Genomic DNA, 23713 nt, shown 5'->3' with positions numbered 1-23713 from the left:
TATTGGTTGTAAATGGGTGTACAAGAAGAAAGAGGATTCTTCCGAAATCAAGGGTACAAGGTATAAGGCAAGACTAGTGGCCAAGGGTTATGCACAGAAAGAAGGGGTCGACTACAATGAGATTTTCTCACCGGTCGTGAAACATACTTCTATTCGGGTGCTATTGAGTATTGTTGCTCACAGGGATCTTGAGCTGGAACAACTCGATGTTAAAACCGCCTTCTTGCACGGTGATTTGGAAGAAGAAATTTATATGGCTCAACCTGAGGGATACAAGGTTGAGGGCAAAGAAAATCAAGTATGTCGTTTGAGGAAATCTCTTTACGGATTGAAACAATCCCCTCGCCAATGGTACAAACAATTTGATTTTTTCATGCTAAAGCATGGTTTTCGCAGAAGTGACTATGATTGTTGTGTATACATCAAGAAGCTTCGCGAAGGTGACTTTATTTATCTCCTTTTGTATGTGGATGACATGCTTATTGCTTCTCGAAGCATGGTGGAGATAAATAAGTTGAAATCTCAACTCAGTCAAGAATTTGAGATGAAAGACATGGGCGCTGCAAAGAAGATACTGGGAATGGAGATTAAGAGAGAGCGGTCAAGTAAGAAACTGTACTTGAATCAGAAAGGTTACATCGAACGAGTAGTTTCTCGGTTCGGGATGCAGAATGCGAAGGCGGTGTCAACACCTTTGGCACCACACTTCAGGCTCTCGGGAAAACAATCTCCCACTACTACGGTGGAGAAGGATCATATGGATCGTGTACCGTATGCTAGTGCAGTTGGCAGTTTGATGTACGCTATGGTGTGTACTCGTCCAGATATTTCACAGGCGGTCAGTGTAGTTAGCAGGTTTATGGCAAACCCGGGGAAGACACATTGGGAAGCTGTGAAGTGGGTCTTGAGGTACTTGAAGGGTACCGTTGATACGGGTTTGTGCTTTGGTGGAGACACATGTCAGATAAGCGGTTATGTTGACTCGGATTATGCTGGCGATCTAGATAGAAGACGATCTACTACTGGTTATGTATTTAGGGTACATGGTGCTCCAGTTAGTTGGCGATCGATGTTACAATCTACAGTTGCGTTATCTACTACGGAGGCCGAGTATATGGCTATGGCCGAGGGTGTGAAGGAAGCATTGTGGTTGTGGGGTCTTCTGGATGATCTAGGGATTAAGCAGGAGTGCGTGAGTGTATGGTGTGATAGTCAAAGTGCAATCCACTTGGCGAAGAATCAGGTTCATCATGCTCGTACTAAGCATATCGATGTCAGGTATCACTTTGTACGAGATGTCATAGAGGAAGGTGATGTTTCTCTCATGAAGGTACACACAGATGAGAATCCCGCGGACATGTTGACTAAAGTGGTGACATGTAGCAAGTTTCAGCATTGCCTGGAATTGCTACAAATCGGCTCGTGTTAAGTTGCCCGAATGGGCGTAATGGCGACAAGGTAAACTTTATGTGAAGGATTGGTAGAACTACGGTAGGCTTGATCCTGTAAAAGGGTACGTAGGCAGCCATGGTCATATGGTGCAGTCGGATGAAGTTACAAGAAACAGATATATCTTACAAGGAGTATCTTGGTGTTCGTCCAAAATTTGAAGTATATCAAATTGTGTACGAGGTGGAGAATTGTAAGAGGCAGTTTCTAAAAAAAAGTTGAAGAGGCGGTTTTAGGATGGCATGTTCACTTTGGCGGTTTGAATAGAAATTGGAGGCAGTTTCCAATTTGATTTCCAATTGGCTATGGTCGGTGGATACCCAAAGTTGGATATAGGCGGTTTGGCAATTGACACCAAAATTTAGAAACCTAAGTAATTTAGAAACCAAAGTTCTAATCTTGGGACTTCCTATGCCGGCTTATAATAATATAAATAGGGGTCTTGAGTTCTTTGTAACACACCAACACAAGCAACAACAACTCTTCTTTAGAGAGCTAGAGAGAAAGAGCAAGTAAGAGAGAAATTTGGTTCATAGTTTTTTTAGCGGTGTTTAATTTCTCGGTTGTCGAAGATCTAGTATAGAAGGTTAAATTCTATACGGTACCATCTTGGGACGAACTTGCGGGTTGTGTTAGTCGTCTTCATCTATCCTTCAATAAAGATTTCTTGTTCGCCCGAGGACGTAGGCTTTAAAGCCGGACCTCGTTAAATTCTGTTCGCATATTTGATTTTGACTTAGCTTTTCGATTAATCTTCATAATCGGATCAATTTCTAGGATAGGTTCGATAGCTTCCGCGACTTTTAATTCTAACATCTTCAATATGTAATGCAGAGGTATGTGGAAAATCATTGTGTAATGAGCCGTCGTATGCACGCCAGAAGACCATGGACATCTATGAATCCATTGAATCAAGAAAACAAAAAAATGGCAATAGATTGGCAAGAGAGGAAATAGCTCATGGCGAAAGATTACTGTGGCGAGATACGGGAAAAGAAATTTCGGTAAGACTGCATCATATCAAAAGAGACTACAGCGAGGGGTCATTAGAATCGCTGAGAGTTTCAGACACAAAGTTCGAACCAAGGGAAGGGTTAAAGGACAAGATCACATTGTGGAAAGATTGATGGTGCAAAGAAGAAACCTTAATGAAAATGTTTCCAGCCTTATTGTCCAAACCAGAATATGAGAGGTACCTAACAATTAAAAGTGGTGAATGAATTAAACAGAAATTCTTTTTTAAACTAATGAAGCAGTAATTGGGATTCCGATTTTAGTTCAAATTTGAGTTTGGTATCACTTCAGTAGCCTCCTAATTCATGAAGTTCCAACCTTTACGATATCATAACTTTCCTCTAGAACTAGCATGGACCAAGCATAATCGAAACATATTCATAGATAGAAATACAACCAGAGACAAGAACAAACCTGAACCAACATCTAATGCGCACATTCAATACTTTCTGTAACGAAAAATCAGCATAAACAACAACTTAATTACTCAAATTGATGTTTGTTTGTTTTTCTGTCTTTTCAAACTCTGAATCTGACTCGCCTCTACATGAATTGTCTGACTCAAGTGGACCCAATTTCAGCTCAAATCAACCATTCAGACGAGTCAGAGAAAATAACAAACATCCTGACATTTGACTCGACCCAGTACATAACTTGAGTCAGATTTAAACTCTGGCTAAAAGAATACCCAATCTTAACATATAGTATGTTAGAAATGAAGAAATCAACAAACACAAGAAGCAGAAAAAAGGGTTTTTTCTAGATTTCAAATTTTAGACCAATTATAGATATTTTCAATCAGTAAGCTTCTTGAATGTCTATTAATCATAAAAGTTTCACCTTTTGGACTGAATCAACATGAAATTCTTCAGCTAAACTATCAAATTCCAATATCAATATGAAATCTAGACAATTGGGGAAATTTAAAGCAAAAGAAAGAACATAGATAGGGAAGGTACTATTTTTCGCGCGTTCTCGTACCCAATTGCGCGAACAATAATTGGACACGACTCCTTAAATTATTCAGACCTTTATTTCGTGAAAGGGTCGTACATAATTACTAGGTTTTGCAAAAGAGGGACGGCCGTTTATTATTTTGCGAAAAAGTCGTGGACTATTATTGACCGTTAAATAAATGTTAGATTTAAATTTCGCATTGCATGAAAAGTTAACTCATTAAGTAGATCTAACGACGTTAACCCAAGTGAATCTGAAAGAACCTATTCGGTTTTTGAACGAAGTAACAGATTAAATTCATCTTCTTCCTATTTTCTTTATTCAACCTTCGATTTTCATCATAAATTTTTAGGTGGGTCATTTTGTTTGATCTAATAGTTTAAAAGAAATTTAAAGTTACATTAATAGAAGCAGCTAACAAATTTTTTGAATGTTATAATTTTTCTCTTTTGTGAATTTAGTGTAGTTAGATTTAGTGATGTTAAAACTTTTAAACAATATAGCTAGAATAAACGGTGTTGAAAACTTAACTGGTCAATACTAGTGCATGACCCATTCGCAAAATAATAAACAGTCATGCCCCTTTCACAAAACCCGATACTTATGTACGACCCTTTCGCAAAATAATCCTTTTTTTTATGAACTAAATAACTTGTTTTTATTAACTACTACACAAAGAAAGATATTGGCAAAATCTGTCGGCAACTGACTTACAATGCAACTAGGAGTCTGATAAATCTCCATAGCTATTAAAGCAAAAAATGATTCAGACCTGTTTTATTGGGCCAGTACTCAGAAAATCCACTGGTAATGTTAGAGCTATGATAATTACCCGACACAATCCTTAACCTCTCCCCTAGGTGTGGAAATATTCTGAATGTCCGATACCCGACACATATACCCGAGTTTGATGAAGCCTATGTGCTTCACACTTCATCTGAATTAACCTTCGATAATTACACGAGATAAATCTTAGAGACAAACAAGAGAGATACAAATTACTTAACAATTTCGTTTGTAATTTTAGAAATATTTTGTTGTATATTGTCATTATTCATACTAAATTAGAAACAACTGCAAAATATTTTTAAAATTATACTAAATTTTGACCACATAACCAGAAATTAGATATTTGAAGGGTAGAATATAGGGAGATAGGGTAGATCATCTTTGTAGTCTTTACATAGAGTGAAAATGATCTTTTAATTTTTTTTTCAGGACAACTGTAAACATTGTATATTATTTATAGTTTCAGAGCTTACAAAAGAGAATCAAAGTTACAACAATGGAGTTCGAAGTCGAAATTACAAGTTGAAGCTTATACTCCTGTAACCTTCATGGTTGTATCATAAGCCGCCGAACAAGCTATCTCATGTGTAGCAGTTCTCAGACCATCTTTTAGACTTCAATTTTACCTTTCTTTTTTCACTATATTGGACCAATCACTTTCTAAGTTGTCTAACAACTCCTTAAGGAAGGTACTTCAAATGCAATTTTTATGGAATTTCCATAGAATTCTAAAGACCATAGAAGATAAAAGTGATATATCCAATTCAAGCGAGTGAGAAGATGTCCTTTTGTGTATTCTTAAAGGTCCTACCATTTCCTATCTTAATGATCAAAATCAATCAAAAGTATAATCAATTTACATTTAAATATCTAATTAGATCTCACCATTAAAAAACATTGGTTACAACAGAAAATTAAATATTTGACTTGATTTAACCATTAAAAACAACGGTTACAATCGATATAACAACCATACTTTTGAGTATAGTAGAGGACCTAGGTAACACATTTTTTTTATTAGGCAACACTTTTATATTTAATTATTGACAATCAAGATACGATTCTATACGTTTGTTCGTGGATGAAAATAAAACTTGTTAAACATATGACTTTCGCTAGTTTAGATATCCGACGAAATAACTCTACTATTGACTTTGAAAAATGTGAATTGAGTTCTCGAATAACCAACTGAACTACCACCCTAATATCTTAATAACATAAATAACGTGATTCAAGTGTTGGACCAAAAGTTCATACATAAGATATGCCCTTATAGGATAGCTTCCTCACTCAAACCTCTAGATTTTCAAATGCTTTCTCTTTTTGGCATAATTCTTTTCAATAAGGCAAGATCTATTTTTTTTCCCCTTTATTCATCTTTCTTATTCACAAGGAAGATATCAGATACTCTAATGGGTAAGCATATATCAAAATAAGATTCACAAGTCAATGTCTCCCACATTTTTTACTTTGTCTTATAGAGTTACAGACCAAAATTTTTTTAATTTTTCCGACCGATAACCGTCCTTTTTGTTGAAACAACAACACTCGGACTTTGTTCCTTGTAACCAAGAGATATAATGTTACTGCCCAATTAAAGTGGACTTCACTATATTCTGTCGTTAACGTTTGAGACCTAATGACAAACAAGAGTAAGCTATTGCCCCATATGAGATTGTGGTCATCACCATAATGGGTTTATTGCACCCCAATCGGCTCGCCAAATGACCGACCGAACGACTCAAGTCCCTAGGCAACATTTTTGAGATGCAAAAGGAAGAGCTAGTGGGAATTTTTTCTTTATCTAGATTTAGGTAAATCCCATGATCTAAAACTAAAGTGGAGAGACTTAAGAAACAAGCTAGTAGTTCAAGTAGTTAGCTTTATTCCATGTTTTCATTGTATATTGTTCTTTCCTAATGACTATATAAACCAATAAGAATTCAAGGACTTCCACCACACTGATCACAAAGCCTTCTCTCTCTCATTCTATATATATATAGAGACATATATATCTTCCTCTAGCTGCTTTTGTGTGGAAAGAAATGTCAGGAGGAGGAATGAAATATGGAGGGTCACAGCAGAGTAATAAGTTGAATGAAAGAGTTTCACCTCAAACACTTCAACCTGTTCAACCTCTGCAAACAATGCAACCTGTTCAGCCTGTGCAGACAATGAAACCGTATGAGACAATGCAACCGTCGCACGCAGTTCATACGGTGCAGCCGCTTCAAACAATGCAACCTCTGCCTGTGCAGCATATGCCATTAACAACTACATTGAATCCTCATCCTGTACAACATAATGCATTATTAAGAGGTGACCGACAATTATTCACATCGTCTGATGACAATGTAATGATGAGGCAAATACAAGCAACTCATGCTCCGGATGGACGGGAGGTTAATGTCAAGCCCCTTCTTCATATCGTTGAAGATATAGTTCATCGTGCCAGCCCTTCCTTTGACGGTGCCATTCACGAAGTAATTACACTCACTCAATGTTCACACACACACACACACACACACACACACACACACACACACACACACACACACACACACACACACACACACACACACACACACACACACACACACACACACACACACACACACACACACACACACACACACACACACATATATATATATAGATGGTTTGGGAACTTACTTGTTTGGTAGTGTTTGTTTTTGTCTGAGTCTCCTTGTCTTGATCTGAGTCGTCAGAGTCTGACTTGTTCTAGTCAAGAGCATAATAGTCATTTCGCCTTATTTCAGATGTGAGAATAGTCCCACATGGGAGAATGGGTAACTAGCAACCAAGAATATAAAGTATAGGTCCTCTCCACTCATTGCCAATTGGTTTTGAGTTGGATGGCCACAAACTTAACATGGTATCAGAGCTAGACCCACACGTGATAGGCTTAAAAGCCACACGTGCTCCATGTCACCCGTAAAGAACAAAAACACACGTGTTAGGCTCAAAAAACACCACACGTGAGGGGGCGTGTGAGAATAGTCCCACATGGGAGAATGGGTAACTAGCAACCAAGAATATAAAGTATAGGTCCTCTCCACTCATTGCCAATTGGTTTTGAGTTGGATGGCCACAAACTTAACACAGACATTACCTCTTAATTCAAACTTAGTTTATGCCTGACTTACATGAACCAAACTTTCTGAAACCTGATTTGAGTCAATTGAGATCTCGAGTCAGATTTACAAGTTGAACGTGGAAAAGAAAACGCCACCTTAGTCTCTCTGCATAAAAAGATTACAGATTATATTGATCTTGATGGTTTTATGTATTGTAGGCAGCTACACAAGCACATATGGATGCATTGGAAGACAAGACCCACCATGCTGATTTCGCTGGCATGCTTGAAGCTTTGGCATATACGATTCATAAAATTTCATGCGAGGTTGTAATTTCTTAGACCTTACCTCATTTATCACACATTTCTGCTGTTCTGATGTGTTTTATGAAGTTCTAATGAAGCATTGAAAACAGATATCCTGCAAGTGTTTGGACGGAGGAGATGCACACTCAACCACCCTCGCATTGTGTAACACACTATCGAGCTATTCGTGGGATGCAAAAGTGGTGATTGCTTTAGCAGCTTTTGCCGTAAGCTATGGGGAGTTCTGGCTAGTTGCCCAACTTTACACAACCAACAACCTCGCCAAGTCAGTCGCTCTCCTCAAGCAAGTACCCGATATACTGGAGCATGGGGATCTCATGAAGCCTCGGTTTGAAGCTCTCAAGACCCTGATCAAGGCCATGTTAGATGTCACTAAATGCATTGTTGAGTTCAAAGACCTTCCAGCACAGTACATTTCACATGACCAGCCTCCAATGTCCTTAGCCATGGCTCATATCCCTACAGCTGCCTATTGGACTATTCGAAGTGTTGTAGCTTGCTCGTCCCAAATGATTAGTCTCATCGGCCTGGGTCATGAGTATGTTTCGGATCTTCTTGCAATTAGATAAACTTATTTCCAGCACAATTAGAGGAATGGATTTTGAGTTAAGTTCAATTTCAGGTATATAACATCAACGACTGAGGCTTGGGAGCTTTCAAGCTTGGCTCACAAAGTTACAAACATTCATGGCCACCTCACCAAGCAACTAGCTGTTTGCTATCAGCACATAGGTGAGTGAAACTAAATTTAACGCATTAGCATAATAAAAGCATATGAAGTCTTGATCTTATGACTTGATTAGTATTATCGTACTTATGCAACATATATAAAAGGCTGAGTGAAAAATACTATATGATTCATGCAGATGCAAAACGACATGTCGAAGCTTATAATATGCTTGTACGCCTCTTTGATTCGATCCACATTGACAACATGAAGGTTCTGAGGGCATTGATTTATGCGCATGACGATCTACCACCCTTGGTTGAAGGTTCCACCAGAAAAAGGGTCTTAGTCTCAACACTCTCTTTTTATTATTTTCTTGCCTACCGTTTGGGTCCTGGGCCATGTTCTTACGACCCGACGGACCCCTACTCGAGTTTCAGAGTTAGCCAATGATAACACATATTAGCAGATAACGGATCTGCTGACTTTGGTAGCTAAAATGATTTTGTTGGTCCGACAGGTTCACCTTGACGTGCTAAGGAGGAAAAATGTGTTACTGCTAATAACAGACTTGGACATCTCCCAAACGGAGCTCTCAATTTTGGAACAAATGTACAGGGAATCCAGGCACCAGCCGACTAGGATTGAGAGTCAATACGAGGTTGTTTGGCTTCCATTCGTTGATAAGACATTGCCATGGACTGAAGTCCACCAAACAAAACTTGAGAACTTGCAGGCATTAATGCCGTGGTACTTCATTCACCATCCTTCAATAATCGATCCAGCAGTCACCAAGTACATCAAGGAAGTATGGCGCTTTGAGAAGAAACCCATATTGGTGGTCTTGGACCCTCAAGGAAAGGTTGTTAGCCGAAATGCACTTCATATGATGTGGATATGGGGAAGTCTCGCCTTCCCTTTCACTAGCATGAGAGAGGAAGCTTTATGGAACGAAGAGACATGGAGGCTCGAATTATTGGTCGATGGTATTGACCCCACAATACTAAACTGGGTACGTATGCGTTAATTCGGTTTTACTATCCAAATAGCCTCATAAAAAACTAACTATTAAACCCAGTTTAGAAAACAATCAAGATTGTGATTAGTTCTCTCTCTTTCTCTTTCTCATCTAAAGTTGTACATGGTTGTTTAACAGATTAACGAAGGGCGATTCATTTGTTTGTACGGTGGAGAAGACATCGAATGGATCAGAAAGTTCACAACCACAGCCCAAGCAGTAGCAAGAGCTTCCAGTACTCCTATAGAGCTAGTTTATGTTGGAAAGAGCAACCCAAAAGAACGAGTAAGGAAGAACATCGCCACCATAACAGTAGAAAAACTTGGCCATTGCTGGCAAGATCTCACTTCCATTTGGTTCTTCTGGGTTCGCTTAGAAAGCATGTGGTATTCCAAAATGCAACAAGGAAAGACAGTAGAGAATGACACAATAATGCAAGAAATCATGACTATGTTGAGTTTCGACGGAAGCGAACAAGGATGGGCAGTGATATTTAAGGGATCAGGTCTTGATATAGCTAAAGCTAAAGGGGAAACCATATTGACATCATTCACAGAGTTTGAGGCATGGAAAGAGCATATCGATACTAAAGGATTTATACCTGCATTGAATGATCATTTGCATCAACTCCACACACCACATCACTGCAACCGTTTAATTCTGCCAGGAACCGGAAGCATCCCTGAAATGGTGGTTTGTTCCGAATGTAGCCGTCCTATGGAGAAGTACATCATGTATCGTTGCTGCACCGATTAATCAAAAAATTAAGCACTCGGGCGTGAAGTCGGATATCTATCTACCTACCCATCTACCTATCTATATCTATCAACCTATTTATATCCATCTATCTATCTATCTATATGTGTGTGTATGCTATTGCTAGTATTGGTTTATAGTAGGTTCAACCATATTGCTAGTATTGGTTTTTTAGTATAAGGTGGATAAGGGATGTTGATCCCTTCCATTTATATATTGAATTGAATTTGAATTCCATGTGTGTTTGTAATAAGTAATTTCATGTAATGAATATGAAAACTACTACTAGAAATAATTCAACTCTCTCTCTCTCTCTCTTTTTCTAGTCAATTGAAATTTGGATCACAATTACTAGTGTTAAGAGTAATAAGAAGTAAAAATATAAATGTGACTATCAGACATATAATCAAACAGGTATGGAGCAAACAAATAGAATATTAGTGAACTTGAAAAGGTAGGAAAAGATCAAAGTTACCCCTTGAAGCAAGTTTATTTACTTGTCCCTCTTAATTTCACCAACCAAATCCGGGAGGCTACAAAAGTAGACTTGACCCCACCTAGACAGGAATCGACCGTCAATCTTTTTTTTTTTTTTTTTTTTGTTGAAAGAATCGACCGTCTATCTAGAGTGAAAATGTTTATCGCTACAAAGAGAGTTTATTTTATGGTCGCGGCTTTGGGGAATAAAGAAAATTCTCCGAGGAATAAATTCTCGAGGGAATCCAGATTTTTTTGAAAATTCTCCAGGAATAAACAATACATTTTTTTGTGAGTTCTCTTCCATCTCATCACCTCTCTCTACCACCTCATCGCCATCTCATCATCTTCTCCGGCGAAGGTCGCCGGCCGACCAATTTTCCGGCCGGCGACCTTCAAACATAAAAAGAGTTAAAATTAAAATTTATTTTCTCTCTCTATCTCTCTCCATTTTTTTTCTTTTCCTCTCTCTCTCTAGAACAGATCTAGAGAGAGAGAGAGAGAGAGTAGATCACGAACAGACCTGGTCTGTTCGTGATCTACACGAAAAAATGTACTCCAGATCTATGGTGCTTTGTTAAGAAAATTTGGTCTTGCAGCTGATCATATCCTTGATGCTTGAATAATCGATGCTAATGGAAGAATTCTAAACAGAGAATCAATGGGAGAAGATCTGTTTCGGGCTATTAGAGGAGGTGGAGGAGGGAGCTTTGGGGTCATTCTTTCATGGAAGACTAGATTGGTTCCTGTTCCATCAACTGTAACAGTTTTTACAATTACTAAAACCCTAGAACAAGGTGCAACTTCACTAGTTCATAAGTGGCAAGAAGTTGCACCTAAACTTCCTAAAAATCTCTTTATTCGAGTCATCTTAGACGTCGTCCATGATACCCAAACCAGAAAAAAAAACAGTACAAGATTCATTCAACTCCATGTATCTTGGAGTTTCTAAGAATCTCCTAACTTTGATGAAATATAGATTTCCTGAGTTAGGGTTGGAGAAGATAGATTGTAGTGAAATGAGTTGGGTTCAATCTACAATATATTTTGCTGAGTACCCAATTGATAGTCCACTAGAAATTCTACTCAATAAGACTCAAGAAAAGAGGTTTTATAAAGCAAAATCTGATTATGTGAAGAAACCCATTCCAAAAACTGGATTAGAAGGAATGATGAAAACCTTTTTATGATTGGAGATCTACTCTCTCTCTCTAGATCTGTTCTAGAGAGAGAGGAAAGGAAAACAAAAAAAAATGGAGAGAGAAGAGAGAGAAAAAAAATTAAATTAAACTTTTTTTTTTTTATGTTTGATGGTCGCCGGCCGGAAAATTAACCGGCCGGCGACCTTCGCCGGAGAAGGTGATGAGATGGCGATGAGGTGGTAGAGAGAGGTGATGAGATGGAGGAGAACTCCCAAAAATTAGAAGTCCCTTAGTAATAAAAAAAAACATAAAAGTCAATCTTATTTGACTAGTTTTAAGAAAAGTCTTTATTCCCCTGAGAATTTTTTTTATTCCCCAAAGTCGCGGCCTATTTTATAAGACTATACTAGATTCTGACTTGCAGTCTCTCTAAATTTTTTTAGCCTAGACCGACCGTCTATTTAGAGTAAAAAAAATTATCGAGAGAGAGAGTTTATTTTATAGGACTATAGTAGATTTTGACTTGTAGTCTCTTCAAATAATTATCTGCCTAGATTTACTTTCTAGTGGTATGGCTGAAAGTACCTCTAAAGTTCTGGGACCTCAAATACTAAATGAATTTGTGGGTTATAATGTTAACCACTGAATTAGTAGTTACCGTATGAATGTTTTTTTTCGTTGGAATGCCCTATAAATGTCTTCACTCATTTATTCGTCCCACTAATGTCTTTTTGTTGAAAGTTGATCACCTCACTTTAGAAGCAATATTTATTAAAATGCTATTTGACCCAATCAAGACTTTTGTCAACTAATTTGTGATTAAATTTGTTTTGGTTAAATGACATTTTGTAAATAAGTTCATGACTTATTATTTATTTCGCCACTCTTTACATGTTGTAATATTGAACGTTAAAATCACCGTTATGTCGATATTATAATTCTTTTTTTCTTTCTAAACTTTTTTTTTTCTGCGAACGGTAAGATTCAAATCCTAGTCTCTCCGGGGCGAGAGACTTTGATTACTCAATAAGGGTAGTCTGGTCCGAGCTTATTCAATCTAATTATCATCTACAATCTGAAGATAATGAACTAAAGCTCATTTTTTCAATGGTTACCCAAATTTCCCTGGTAAATAAGAAATGAAAGGAAAATAATTTGGATGAACAACCCATTGCAACGGTGAATTTTCCGACGGTCTGAGAAAGCGTCACCATCTCTGTTACATACACTAAAGCGACGGATGGGCCATGGAGAAGGGTATCAACTACCTTTATTTTTTAGATTCGTGACTTACTACTTTAATTTTCTAAATCAAATTCGATTCTAATGACCTAAAGAGAAATAATAGAAAGAAGATTCCATAACAAGTACTGTATTTTTTGTTTCACTTGAATGTTGTTGTAACAACCCGTTTTTCATGTCAAATAAATTTTTTGCTACTACTTCAACGCGCATAGACGATGAAGTAAACATTTTTGTATTTTTCTAACATTAGCCCTAAATGAATCCTCCATCAACAAGAACAATAAAATAAATTAAAAACAAAGTAACAACCTTATGTTATCACTCAAGCAAAGAACCAAATTCACTTACCCTTTATTCTTACCTTACTCCATATATATCAATTTGTCACCATATACCATTAAATTAGAGAAAGCCTTCTTCTTCTCACCTTAAATTTACAAGGTTTTCTTATAATTTTCTAAGCAATGATATCATCTAGAGAAATTGAAATGAGACATAGACACCATTCGGCTGCTCTATCTAGCTTTGAAGGTGAAGGTGTTATGTTAAATATCATAACCACTCATAACCCCGAAATTGATCTTGATATGAACACAGTTCGATCACTTTTACGTCTAGTAGAGAACATATTAAAACATGCCATTTCAAGGTCTGATGATTCCACAACGGTAATCCACCAAATTGTCCTCTCTTTCTATATCTGCACGCACACACAAACATATACGTATATATATTAGTAACGACTACTTGGCATTATGAAATTTTGATTGAATATGAAGACAACATTATACTGAAAAAGACATGCTTTTGATTTTATACAGGAGGAACTACCAGAGATCAATGTTTTCGAGCATACAAACTTCAGAGAAGTTGTGTATGATATAGGTCAAATCAGAAAAGAGGTTAGCTATGCTTTTATAATGTTCGATAAACTGAAAATAACATTTCAGATTACCATATGTAAACAATGACAACAATGTTTTTAATCGGGCGGTTTAATATTTGTGTGTAGATATTATGTTACTATGCAGAGAGTGATCCGTGGGAGATGGAGATGGAGATGGCTCAGAGGCTGTTCGAAATAGTATCAGAGTATTCATGGGACGTGAAATTAGTCATAGTTCTTGCTGCATTTGCTGTTAATTATGGAGACTGCTGGTTACCTGCACAATTTTCCAGGACGAATGTAGTAGCTAGATCGATATCGATTCTTAAGAACCTACCTGAAATATGGAGCAACGGTAAGCGAAATGCAATGGAGACAGAGATTATAAAAGCCATAAATGAGCTGATCAAATCAATTTTAAGTATAACAGAGACAATCATGGAGTTTTTTGAGCTTCCTTCTGGATATATCACAGAAAATGATGGTTCATCAATGTCCATGACACTAACTCTAATTCAAGGTGCTGTTTATTGGGGCATTAGGTGTATCATGTCTTGCAGTTCTCTCTTCAATGGCCTCGTGCAACTGACTCAAGAGTAAGTTATATGTATACATACAAGTGTTTTGAATCAATCCACATCAGGTAGAAAGCACTATTTCCTCGTGACACATTTAAAGCTGTGAGACCTTAAAGTGCCCAAGCAGATAATATCTAGCAGTCCAGAAGGCTGGCCCGCACAATTTTTTATATATATATATATATTATCAACACATATGTTTTAAACCAATCCCACATCGAGTGGGAGGAGTCTGGAGGCCCTTACAAGAGAAAACCAGTATTTCGTAGTAACACATTTAGAGCCTTGAAGCCCTGAAGTGCCAAAGCAGGTGACACACTAGCAGCCGAGAAGGTTGACCTGCAAAATTTTATGGCATCCTTTTATTACTAAGTGAATCTAATATATTTTGTTGCTTGACTTCAACTTAATGTTTAGGCACTCAATGGAGCTTTGGAATTTTTCACTACCACCCCGAGCTCACAAACTTGACAGAGTGCATAAGAATCTAAGAACTGAAATCGGTAAATGCCGTCAAGAAATAGGTGCGTATGCCTAAATTTTAGAAAATATTTAATATAGTTATTACATGAGATATGTAATAATAATATTTTTATGGTGCATTTATTCATGAATTGCAGAAACTAAGAAACAAAACGAAGAGTATGAGAATCTTGTAGCTCTTTTTCAAACTACCCAAGCTTACAATATTAACATACTCAAGGCTTTATTTTGTTCAAAGGATCCCCTACCCTTGCTTGATGGTTCCTCTAAGAAAAGGGTCTTTCTCTATCTCTCTCTAGTCTCTATTTCTCTCTCTCTCTCTAGCTAGCTATGTCTCCTGTACCTAACTTGTTTATATCACAAACAGGTAGGAGTGGAGGTACTAAGAAGGAAGACAGTGATGCTGTTGATATCAGACCATGAGATTCCTCAAGAGGAGATTATGATCCTTGAACAAATATACAACAATAACCACATTGGCAAAACTGAAAAACCATATGAGGTGACATGGGTGCCAGTGTTTGACCCAGCCCCACCCACAATATGGAACGATTCTATGCAACAAAAATTTGATCACCTTCAATCGTCCATGCCATGGTACTCCCTTTATCACCCTTCATTGCTCAGTCCAGTGGTCATCAAATACATAAAGGCGAAATGGCACTTCGACAAGAGGAAACCAATCATAGTGGTGTTGGACCCACAAGGAAAGGTCACGTGTCAGAATGCTATCCACATGATGTGGATATGGGGAATCTCAGCCTTCCCTTTCACTAGGGTGAGAGAGGAAGACTTGTGGAACACTGAGAAATGGACAATTGAGTTCATTATAGATGGGATTGATCCTTCAATACTAAGCTGGGTCAGTTTCTCACCGATTCTGATTTATATGAATCTAACATCTATAACAAGAGAACTTCTAAGATCAAAATTTTCAAAATGAATTGATCTTAATTACTATTATCATTATTATTGATTATTTTGATAACTCTAAGCAGATAAGGGAAAACAAAGTTATATGCTTGTACGGAGGAGAAAATATCGAGTGGATCAGAAAATTCAGCAGAGAAATGAGAAGGGTAGCTCAAGAAGCCAAAGTTCCCTTAGAGATGATATATGTAGGGAAGAGCAATCCAAAAGAACAAGTAAAGAAGAACATCCACACTATAATGCTTGAAAAACTAAGTCATTCATGGCAAGACCTAACAGCAATATGGTTTTTCTGGGTAAGGTTAGAAAGTATGTGGTATTCCAAAATGCAACAAGGCAAAACAATTGATAACGATACTCATATGCATGAAATTACGAAAATGCTTACTTTCGACGGTGGCAATGACGGGTGGGCTGTTATAGGAAGAAGATCAGGAGAAATAATGGCAAAAGCTCATGGAAGTAAAATTCTACAGGCGTTAACTAAGTTCGATGAATGGAAGGCAAATATTGATCGTTTAGGGTTTGTAGAATCATTGGACTACGCTCTAAAATCTTATTCAACTACGGAACATTGTTCTCGTTTAGTTCTTCCTGGAACTTCAGGAAAAACTCATGAACTCGCCTGTACCGAATGCGGTCGTCAAATGGAGCCCTACATTTTATATCGATGTTGTGACGATTAACTTCAACGACAACCAAAGCTATATTTAGCACTGTTTGAGTTAATTTGTAATATTGGGAGTGAGATAAAAGTTGTTTGAGTAACAGGGTTTTCACTATTAGTTAAACGAAGGGTGAGTCGTTAATAAGCGATGAGAAAATAAAGATTGAATGACTTCCTTCGTCGTTTGTGTCTATATAACGTAGATTAGAGAAAAACAAATAATCATATACGTTTGCATAAAGAGTTTTAAGGGATTGAGTTCTTTAAGTGGATATCCAAAAGTAACTCTGATGTTTGAAGAAATAGTACGTCTGGAGTAATATCTAATGATATCATAAAACAAGGACTTTCATGGTTTGTTGATGATATCAAATACGATATTTTTATGTACCTTAAAAATCCAGTAGTAGTTGGGGTAGTATCCTCTCTAAATGAGTTGCTTCTATTTTATCATCACCTTCAGCATCCGAAATTGTAGCAGCACGTGACACCGCTTCTATATCAACAAGAGATGACTTTGTAAGCACATGGAACACAATTACAAGTCAGCCAAGCAACTGCTTTCCACAAGGAATCAGTTAGCAGTACCTGCTATGAAGAGCCGAATAAGCTCTGAGCTCAGCTTGAGAGCATTTGCATTAGCTGCAACATGAAAACAGGAAAGGGGACCTCTCAACTAGACATAAAATCTAAGTGCTAATCACAAATGTGACACGAAAAATTGGATATGCCTATGAAAGATACCACCATGATAAAATGTCATTGTACTAGCAGAATCAAAAGCATTCTAGTTGCTAGCACTCTATGGTATTAACGCCCCTGTTAGTCATGACTAGTTATTGGTTCCCACTTGACCAACACGACCAGTTGTAGTGAACCTGTTAAATTCTCGACCCGACTAAACCGACAGGTGCTTAATTTTAATCCCTAACTATGAACTATCAAATTTTAATTTCTTCTTGATTATAAAACGAGTTCATCTTACGAGTTAGAACAATTGTGAATGGTAAATCTTAAGGAAATCAGCAATCTGTTTGTTTTTTATTCTTTTTAGCTGTGAATTAGACAGAATTATCGGATGCTTCATAAAATGATGACGTTTAGTTTAGTTTTTTTTTTGGAAATACAAATGTTTAGTTTAGTTGTGTGGAGGTAATGCTGTATATTAACTTAATATACGAGACTCTAGTTACTTAATGTCATTTTTATGGAACTATCTAGCATAGAGATTAATCATCATTAGACACAAAATACCATTAACGCCCATCACCACGATCTAGGACACAAAAGCACAGCAATATACACAAGTGATACGAATTACCGAAACAACAAACATTCAATGTCCGTGCATATATAAGTGCTAGTAAGACAATATTGAACATCTATATACCCACATTTAAATAGCCACCAATTCAGCATAAGAATTTGAGATTGAAAATAGACGAAGAAGTGAATACAAATTGTCTCACACAATACTATTGTTGACGAATTGTCACACACAATACTATTTCACCACTAATCTTGACATGGGCATTTTTATATCCTTTCTCAGACACTACCGAGTACCATCAACAATCAACAAAAAACATCTAAATAAAGGCAAAATTACCTGTCGTTGGCCGATTTTTCTTCGATGTTCCAGCTCCTGCCTGCACCCAATAAAAAAAAATCATAGAAAGAGCAAACAATTATGAGATTTAGACATCAAGTGGTGAGGATGGAGTTTCTCAGAAAGAACCCATTCCTTAGCCTCATAACTATTAGTAGATCAAAGTATGAACTAACTATATCACAATCATCACTTGAAAAGTTCACCGATTGTACGAACAATAAAACAAACATTTTTTTTTCTATCTCCAAGCCAAATTATAACCCTAAAATCTGAAATCTAATGAAAGAAAGAGAAAGAACGAATTTCTTACAAAAAACAAGCAAAAGGGTTTAATGAATTATACCTCATTTTCCAAATTCTCAGCGCCTTCGTTTCTTTCTCGTTCTGCAAAGGGAAAAAGAAAAACAATGACCAAATTAGTAAATGAAACAGCTACTGCTGAAAATGTTAAAGAGGATAAAAAGAATTTGAAGTACCTAGGGCTTTCTTGTTCCATACTCGCTTGAAAATTGCGTTAATCAGATCCTAACAAACACAGATGAGAAAAGAAAAACTGCTAAATTAGGGTTTTACATGATCAAAATTGTAATGTGCAGTGTCTATGTGGAAAGAGAAGAACGAAAAGAAAAGCAAATTAGGGTTTTACCGGATCAAAGGTGGTCTGATCTTCCATGAAGAATCAAGCGCGCGCACTCGCGCGAGGATCGCTTCCCTCGTGATTTTGTTGATCCGAGACGGGCCAACTAGGGCTGAGAAACCCGTATATTGTCAGCCCTAGCCCTATCAACTGAATAAAACCAGAACCTTCTTCTTCTTCTTCCTGTCTCTCTCTCTCTCTACTGTGTAGTTCGTTCCAAGTTCCCACCTTTTTTAGGTAATCAGATCTTAGAATAGAAAATAAGAGAAACCCAGATCTTCAATTTTGTTCAGATTTTCGTTCTGCTCCAATGGCGGGGCTTCTTCATAAGCTACTGAAAAAAACTTCACCTATCATCAGAAACTTTAACAACCCAATACCTTCAAATCTTATTACTCCTTTCCTTATTCATCAACCTCATCCCATTGCTTTCAAACCCCCCAATCCAATCAATGACCTAAACCCTATTTTGGGTTCTCCAAAAACTGAACAATTTTACCCTAGTTTTCCATTTGGGTATAATCTGAACCCTATATCTCTAAACATTATTAACCCACCTGAGCTTGGGGAAGAAGAGGTTAATGGTTCCAGTGATGATGGAAAGACAATTTGGGCTGATAGTGTTAAGAAGAAGAGGAAAAAGAAGATGAACAAGCACAAGTACAGGAAGCTAAGGAAGCGTATGGCAAGGCAAAGTTAGATTTGGTGAGAAATTGAATTTGATCAGATTTCTGTCATTGTTTTGTTTATCTTGTTCTTACTATTTTAGTGAGTGAAAGAATTTCATAACTTGGTTTGACGAATAGTGATACCTTTTCGAATACTTACTGGAGATTAAAAGTGAATTTAAGATTAATGTTTCGAATGAATTATTAGAAACAAAAGTTTAATGAGCAAAATGTACTTATATAATGTGTACTAGATTATAGGTTTATATGTATCTGGTTATAGAATATGAGTCTATGCATTATATATCTATACACAATTGCGAGTTGTAAATTTATGTGAACTTGTTAAGGGAACTTGTTCGTTTCTCGGTCGAGAACAACAATGAAGTTCGACAGATGGTATCCGTGTTAGCATCCTGTGATTATTTGTTGCCTATGCTTATATATAAACCGAACATGCCAATTTGGGTAATCACGGAATAACATATATGTGAGTGTATGTGCTTGCGCGCCTGTATTTGTTCAGACTGAGGTGTAGCTTGAATTATCAAAGAGATGGTTTGTTTGGTACCATACGAGTCAAAAACAATTATGCAGATAACAAGTTAGAACCCGGTGGAGTCTGATTAATGCTTTTGTAATTTCGTATATGTTTCAACAATTCAACTATTATTTGTGGTGTCAGTATCACTTCACAGCTGAAGTCTCTCTTCACGTATAAACAAAATGAGATATTATGGGTTTGCTTTAGATGTGTAAAACAAGATAGAGGTGTCAATGTAGAAGCAAAGAAATGTAGTTGGCTGAGATTTGAAGTGGTTATGTGGATCATTAGCAAGTCTTTGGTGTTGAATGCACACACTTGATGAATGTCCACAGTTGTTCATTGTGTCTCTTTTTGTTAATATAGATCGTATTTGTATCGGAGAGGTCTTGGGCCTCTCAAGTACAGTGATATTGGACGTTTTTCGCCTCAAAAACTAGCTTAAGATTATGAAGGTTTCCGTGGTACTTATAAACTTAGCACCACTAGTTACCTCAACTGATGTGGAATAACTCTGACAATCTTTTCGTGTTACACATCAGGACCTGGAAAACCATCTTCCCCTACAATGAGACCTATAAAGCATTAGCAACACGCTCCACAATTTGTTGCTTCTTCTCCATTCCACTGTCCACGAGTTTACTGGTCCTGTATAAAGTTGGGAGTCTAATTTGGAACTGTTAGAGAGCTCTTTGGGGACACAGAGTTTAGTCTATATTTAGCTTTGGTGTGAATTCATCCTTGTAACCAAGTCACTTTAAAGCTTAGCCCTTATAAGTTTTGAATGAAGTTTATCGTGTCACGAGTGACTTGAAACGATTGTTTTAGTGTTATTAAGAGTCTAGGACATGTTAGCAGCTATTGTCTCAGATATCATGACTCGGACAAGAAAGACTATCTTAAATCTAACTCTATTTAATCTATACCTCGAGGCTCTACTTGGTATCTATTATAATTGGTTAAGAATTTTTCCCAAGTCTTGTTCAAATAATGGTCAATTAGAACTTCATTAAGAAGATGTGAGATGAAACAAGTCAAATCTGGTTTAATAAACAACTTTCTTCTTAATGAAAATGTGAAAGATGTTTGTTTCTCAGTCGAGAACAACAATGAAGTTCGACATATGGTATCCATGTTAGCATCTGGTGGCTATCTGTTGCCTATGTTTATATATATATAAACCGAATATGCCAATTTGAGTACTTAGAGAATAAAATGTATATGTTTGTGTTGTGGTGTAGCTTGAATTAGCGATTTATCTAAGAGATGATTTGTTCGATATGAGTCAAAAGCAGTAATGCAAATAACAAAGTAGAAACAGTTGGAGTCTAATTAATGCTTGTAATTTTGTGTATGTGGTGTCAGTATCAATTCACAGCTGAAGTGCCTCTTCACATATAAACAAAATGAGATATTATGGGTTCGTCTCAGATGGGTAAACAGAGACAGAGGTCCCAATATAGAATCGAAGAAATGTAGTTGGCTGAGATTTGAAGTGGTTTTTGGATCATTAGCAAGTCTTTGGTGCTGAATGCACACACCAGATGAATGTCCATATTTGTTTGTTGTGTCTCTTTTTGGTAATATAGACCATATTGGTATTGGAGTGGTCTTGGGCCTTCACACGTAAAGGATATTGGACGTCTGTCGTCTCAAAAACTAGCTTATAAACCTCAACTTATGTGGGATAACTCCGACAATCTTTCCGTGTTACACACAAGGACTTGGAAAACCAGCTTCCCTTACAATGAGACCTATACTACATTATTAAGTCTAGGTTGTGATGCATTTGTTTGGTGGTCTTTGCCCTTTCCACCCCCGCAGTATAGACCAAGATGGGTGAGGTTTTTCCTCACACCTAATAAACTGAGCACTACCCCCTCCCACAACCTATGCGAGACAACTCAAACAATTAGCAACACGCTCCACAATATGTAGCTACTTCTCCATTCCATTGTCCACGAGTTTACTGGTCCTCTATAAAAGTTGGAAGTCTAATGCGGAACTGTTAGACAGCTCTTTAGGGACACAGAGTTTAGTCTATATTTAGCTCTGGAGAATTCATCCTCATAACCAAGTCACTTTAAAGCTTCTAGCCCTTACAAGTTTAGAATGAAGTTAATCGTGTCACGAGTGACTTGAGACCGTTGTTCTAGTGGTTATCAAGAGTCTAGGGCATGTTAGCAGCTACTGCCTCAGGTATTTGGGTTTGATGTGTTTCCTTTTGATTGTGGCAAGCGCTCTAGAACTCGTGTAACATGCGCATAAGTTACCACACTTATTTTATGTTTCTAGCACAATGAATGCACCTGTATCTAACAGCTTACAATGTCATTTCTTTATCTTCACTGACAGTAGTACATAGTCTGATTGAACTCAGCTTACATTTTGATGTATGGATCAAGTTCATAACTCTAGCCCTAAAATAAGAGATCTTTTAAGTTGTTATAAACAGCTTCCCTTAGAGATGCCAGTGTTGTAGATTTGGGTATTGTTTGTTTTCCTCATTGTATAAATCTGAGTCGTTCGAATCTGCATCGCTAAATCAAGTAGACCCATTATCACGACTCGGACGAAATCTTAGATCTAACTCCGAGACAATTCATACCTCTATCATCGAAAAATACTACCTTGTTCTGAAGAAACATTTCTCACACAAAAATTGCATTGGTGGTAAATGTTTCTAGATGGATTTCTACTTGATATCTATTATAATTGGTTGTGAATTTTTCCAAGTCTTGTTCAAATAATGGTTAATTAGAACTTCATAAAGAAGATATGAGATTAATCAAGTCAAATCTGGTTTAACACACTTAACTTTCTTCTTAATGAAAATGTGAATGATGTTGCAATTTGGGTATCTATCTTTTTCTCTCTCTAGAAGTAACAGACTTTGTGACAACCTGGGGAGCATTGACTGTATAAAGGTGGTAAGATATGTTAGTCAATACAGAGGCTAATCTAAACTTCTAAACTAATTATGTAGTTTTGACCTAATTCTTACCTGAAATTTTGATTTCTGACTAGGATTGGGTGAGATGGATAAGATTTAAGATTGATATATTTGACACTTCCACACCTATACTTTATTACAAGTGAATGAAAGTCAAATCATAGTACTCCTTTAAGGAAAATGAAACACAAGGAGAACAATCTCATTTGTTGTTGATCACAATATAGAGTATTACCTTCTTATGGAAAATAATGTGAATGGAGAATACTTTATAGGTAATTTCATGAAATTCGACTATAAGCGATTAAGATATTGAGACGTTTTACTTGACCAGCGAAGTAAAGAAGTCTGTAAATCTCTCTCCGTAGCCCAAGTTCTCTTCTGAGTGGAGTCGGGCGATGTCTACTTTAGACCCTACCGTTATTAAGGGGCCATTATCAGGGGAACATTCTCAGACTGGGATTTCCGGGCATAGTGCTCAGAAGATTTTTAGAACATATATTTAGAGGAAGGTAGTGTGAATTAGTTCGAGTTAGAATATAGGAGGATGCATCTGTTTTGTCTGGTATGTAACGGTTAAATCATTTTCTTAGCCAATTTGAACTCATTACGAATATATCTAAACGACGGTATGCAAAGTTGGACGAATCAGATTCATACCATGAGAGCATCTCCAATGCAAAACTCAAAAAAATCTCTATTTGTCTTATGTGTCAAGTTCCAGTTGCGATTCTCGCTCCGATGTGGTGGAAATAGAGATCTTTAACTTTTTTGTATCTCCAATGCAAAACTCTATACTTATCTTATTTACTTACGT

The 23713-nt window shown here is 37.0% G+C and overlaps 3 protein-coding genes across 6 annotated transcripts; 2 read left to right on the top strand and 1 right to left on the bottom strand.

Moving 5' to 3' along the window:
* Positions 1-6164: 6164 nt before the first annotated feature.
* LOC147542654 (protein SIEVE ELEMENT OCCLUSION B-like) lies at positions 6165-10366 on the top strand. The gene is made up of 7 exons (XM_086632152.1): positions 6165-6692; positions 7526-7633; positions 7723-8171; positions 8256-8365; positions 8500-8642; positions 8821-9312; positions 9457-10366. Exons 1-7 carry the CDS (start codon positions 6255-6257, stop codon positions 10072-10074), a joined length of 2358 nt encoding a protein of 785 aa, XP_086488278.1. The 5' UTR covers positions 6165-6254; the 3' UTR covers positions 10075-10366.
* Positions 10367-13269: 2903 nt separating this feature from the next.
* LOC147542652 (centromere protein X) lies at positions 13270-19594 on the bottom strand. Of its 4 annotated transcripts, XR_015223415.1 has the most exons (9): positions 18741-19594; positions 18571-18619; positions 18438-18478; positions 18092-18131; positions 17071-17124; positions 16874-16978; positions 14649-14741; positions 14102-14161; positions 13270-13638 (listed from the first exon to the last, which is right to left on the bottom strand). XR_015223415.1 is itself a non-coding variant. In XM_086634804.1 (7 exons), exons 1-6 carry the CDS (start codon positions 18765-18767, stop codon positions 16875-16877), a joined length of 315 nt encoding a protein of 104 aa, XP_086490930.1. In that variant the 5' UTR covers positions 18768-19594; the 3' UTR covers positions 13270-13638; position 16874. The 4 variants fall into 4 exon arrangements, 2 of the variants coding, with proteins under 2 accessions (XP_086490930.1, XP_086490929.1); XR_015223414.1 differs by lacking the exon at positions 14649-14741; XM_086634804.1 differs by lacking the exons at positions 14102-14161; positions 14649-14741.
* On the top strand, positions 13338-16723 carry LOC147542653 (protein SIEVE ELEMENT OCCLUSION B-like). The gene is made up of 7 exons (XM_086634801.1): positions 13338-13606; positions 13760-13840; positions 13951-14420; positions 14820-14926; positions 15023-15162; positions 15253-15747; positions 15884-16723. Exons 1-7 carry the CDS (start codon positions 13403-13405, stop codon positions 16499-16501), a joined length of 2115 nt encoding a protein of 704 aa, XP_086490927.1. The 5' UTR covers positions 13338-13402; the 3' UTR covers positions 16502-16723.
* Positions 19595-23713: the final 4119 nt, after the last annotated feature.

The sequence above is a fragment of the Eschscholzia californica genome, unplaced genomic scaffold (genome assembly GCF_041429995.1).
Source record: "Eschscholzia californica isolate CP2 unplaced genomic scaffold, dmEscCali1.0.p SCAF_4, whole genome shotgun sequence".
NCBI lineage: Eukaryota > Viridiplantae > Streptophyta > Magnoliopsida > Ranunculales > Papaveraceae > Eschscholzia > Eschscholzia californica.
Note: the sequence above shows the minus strand (reverse complement) of the source record. Positions and strands in the feature narration are given on the sequence as shown.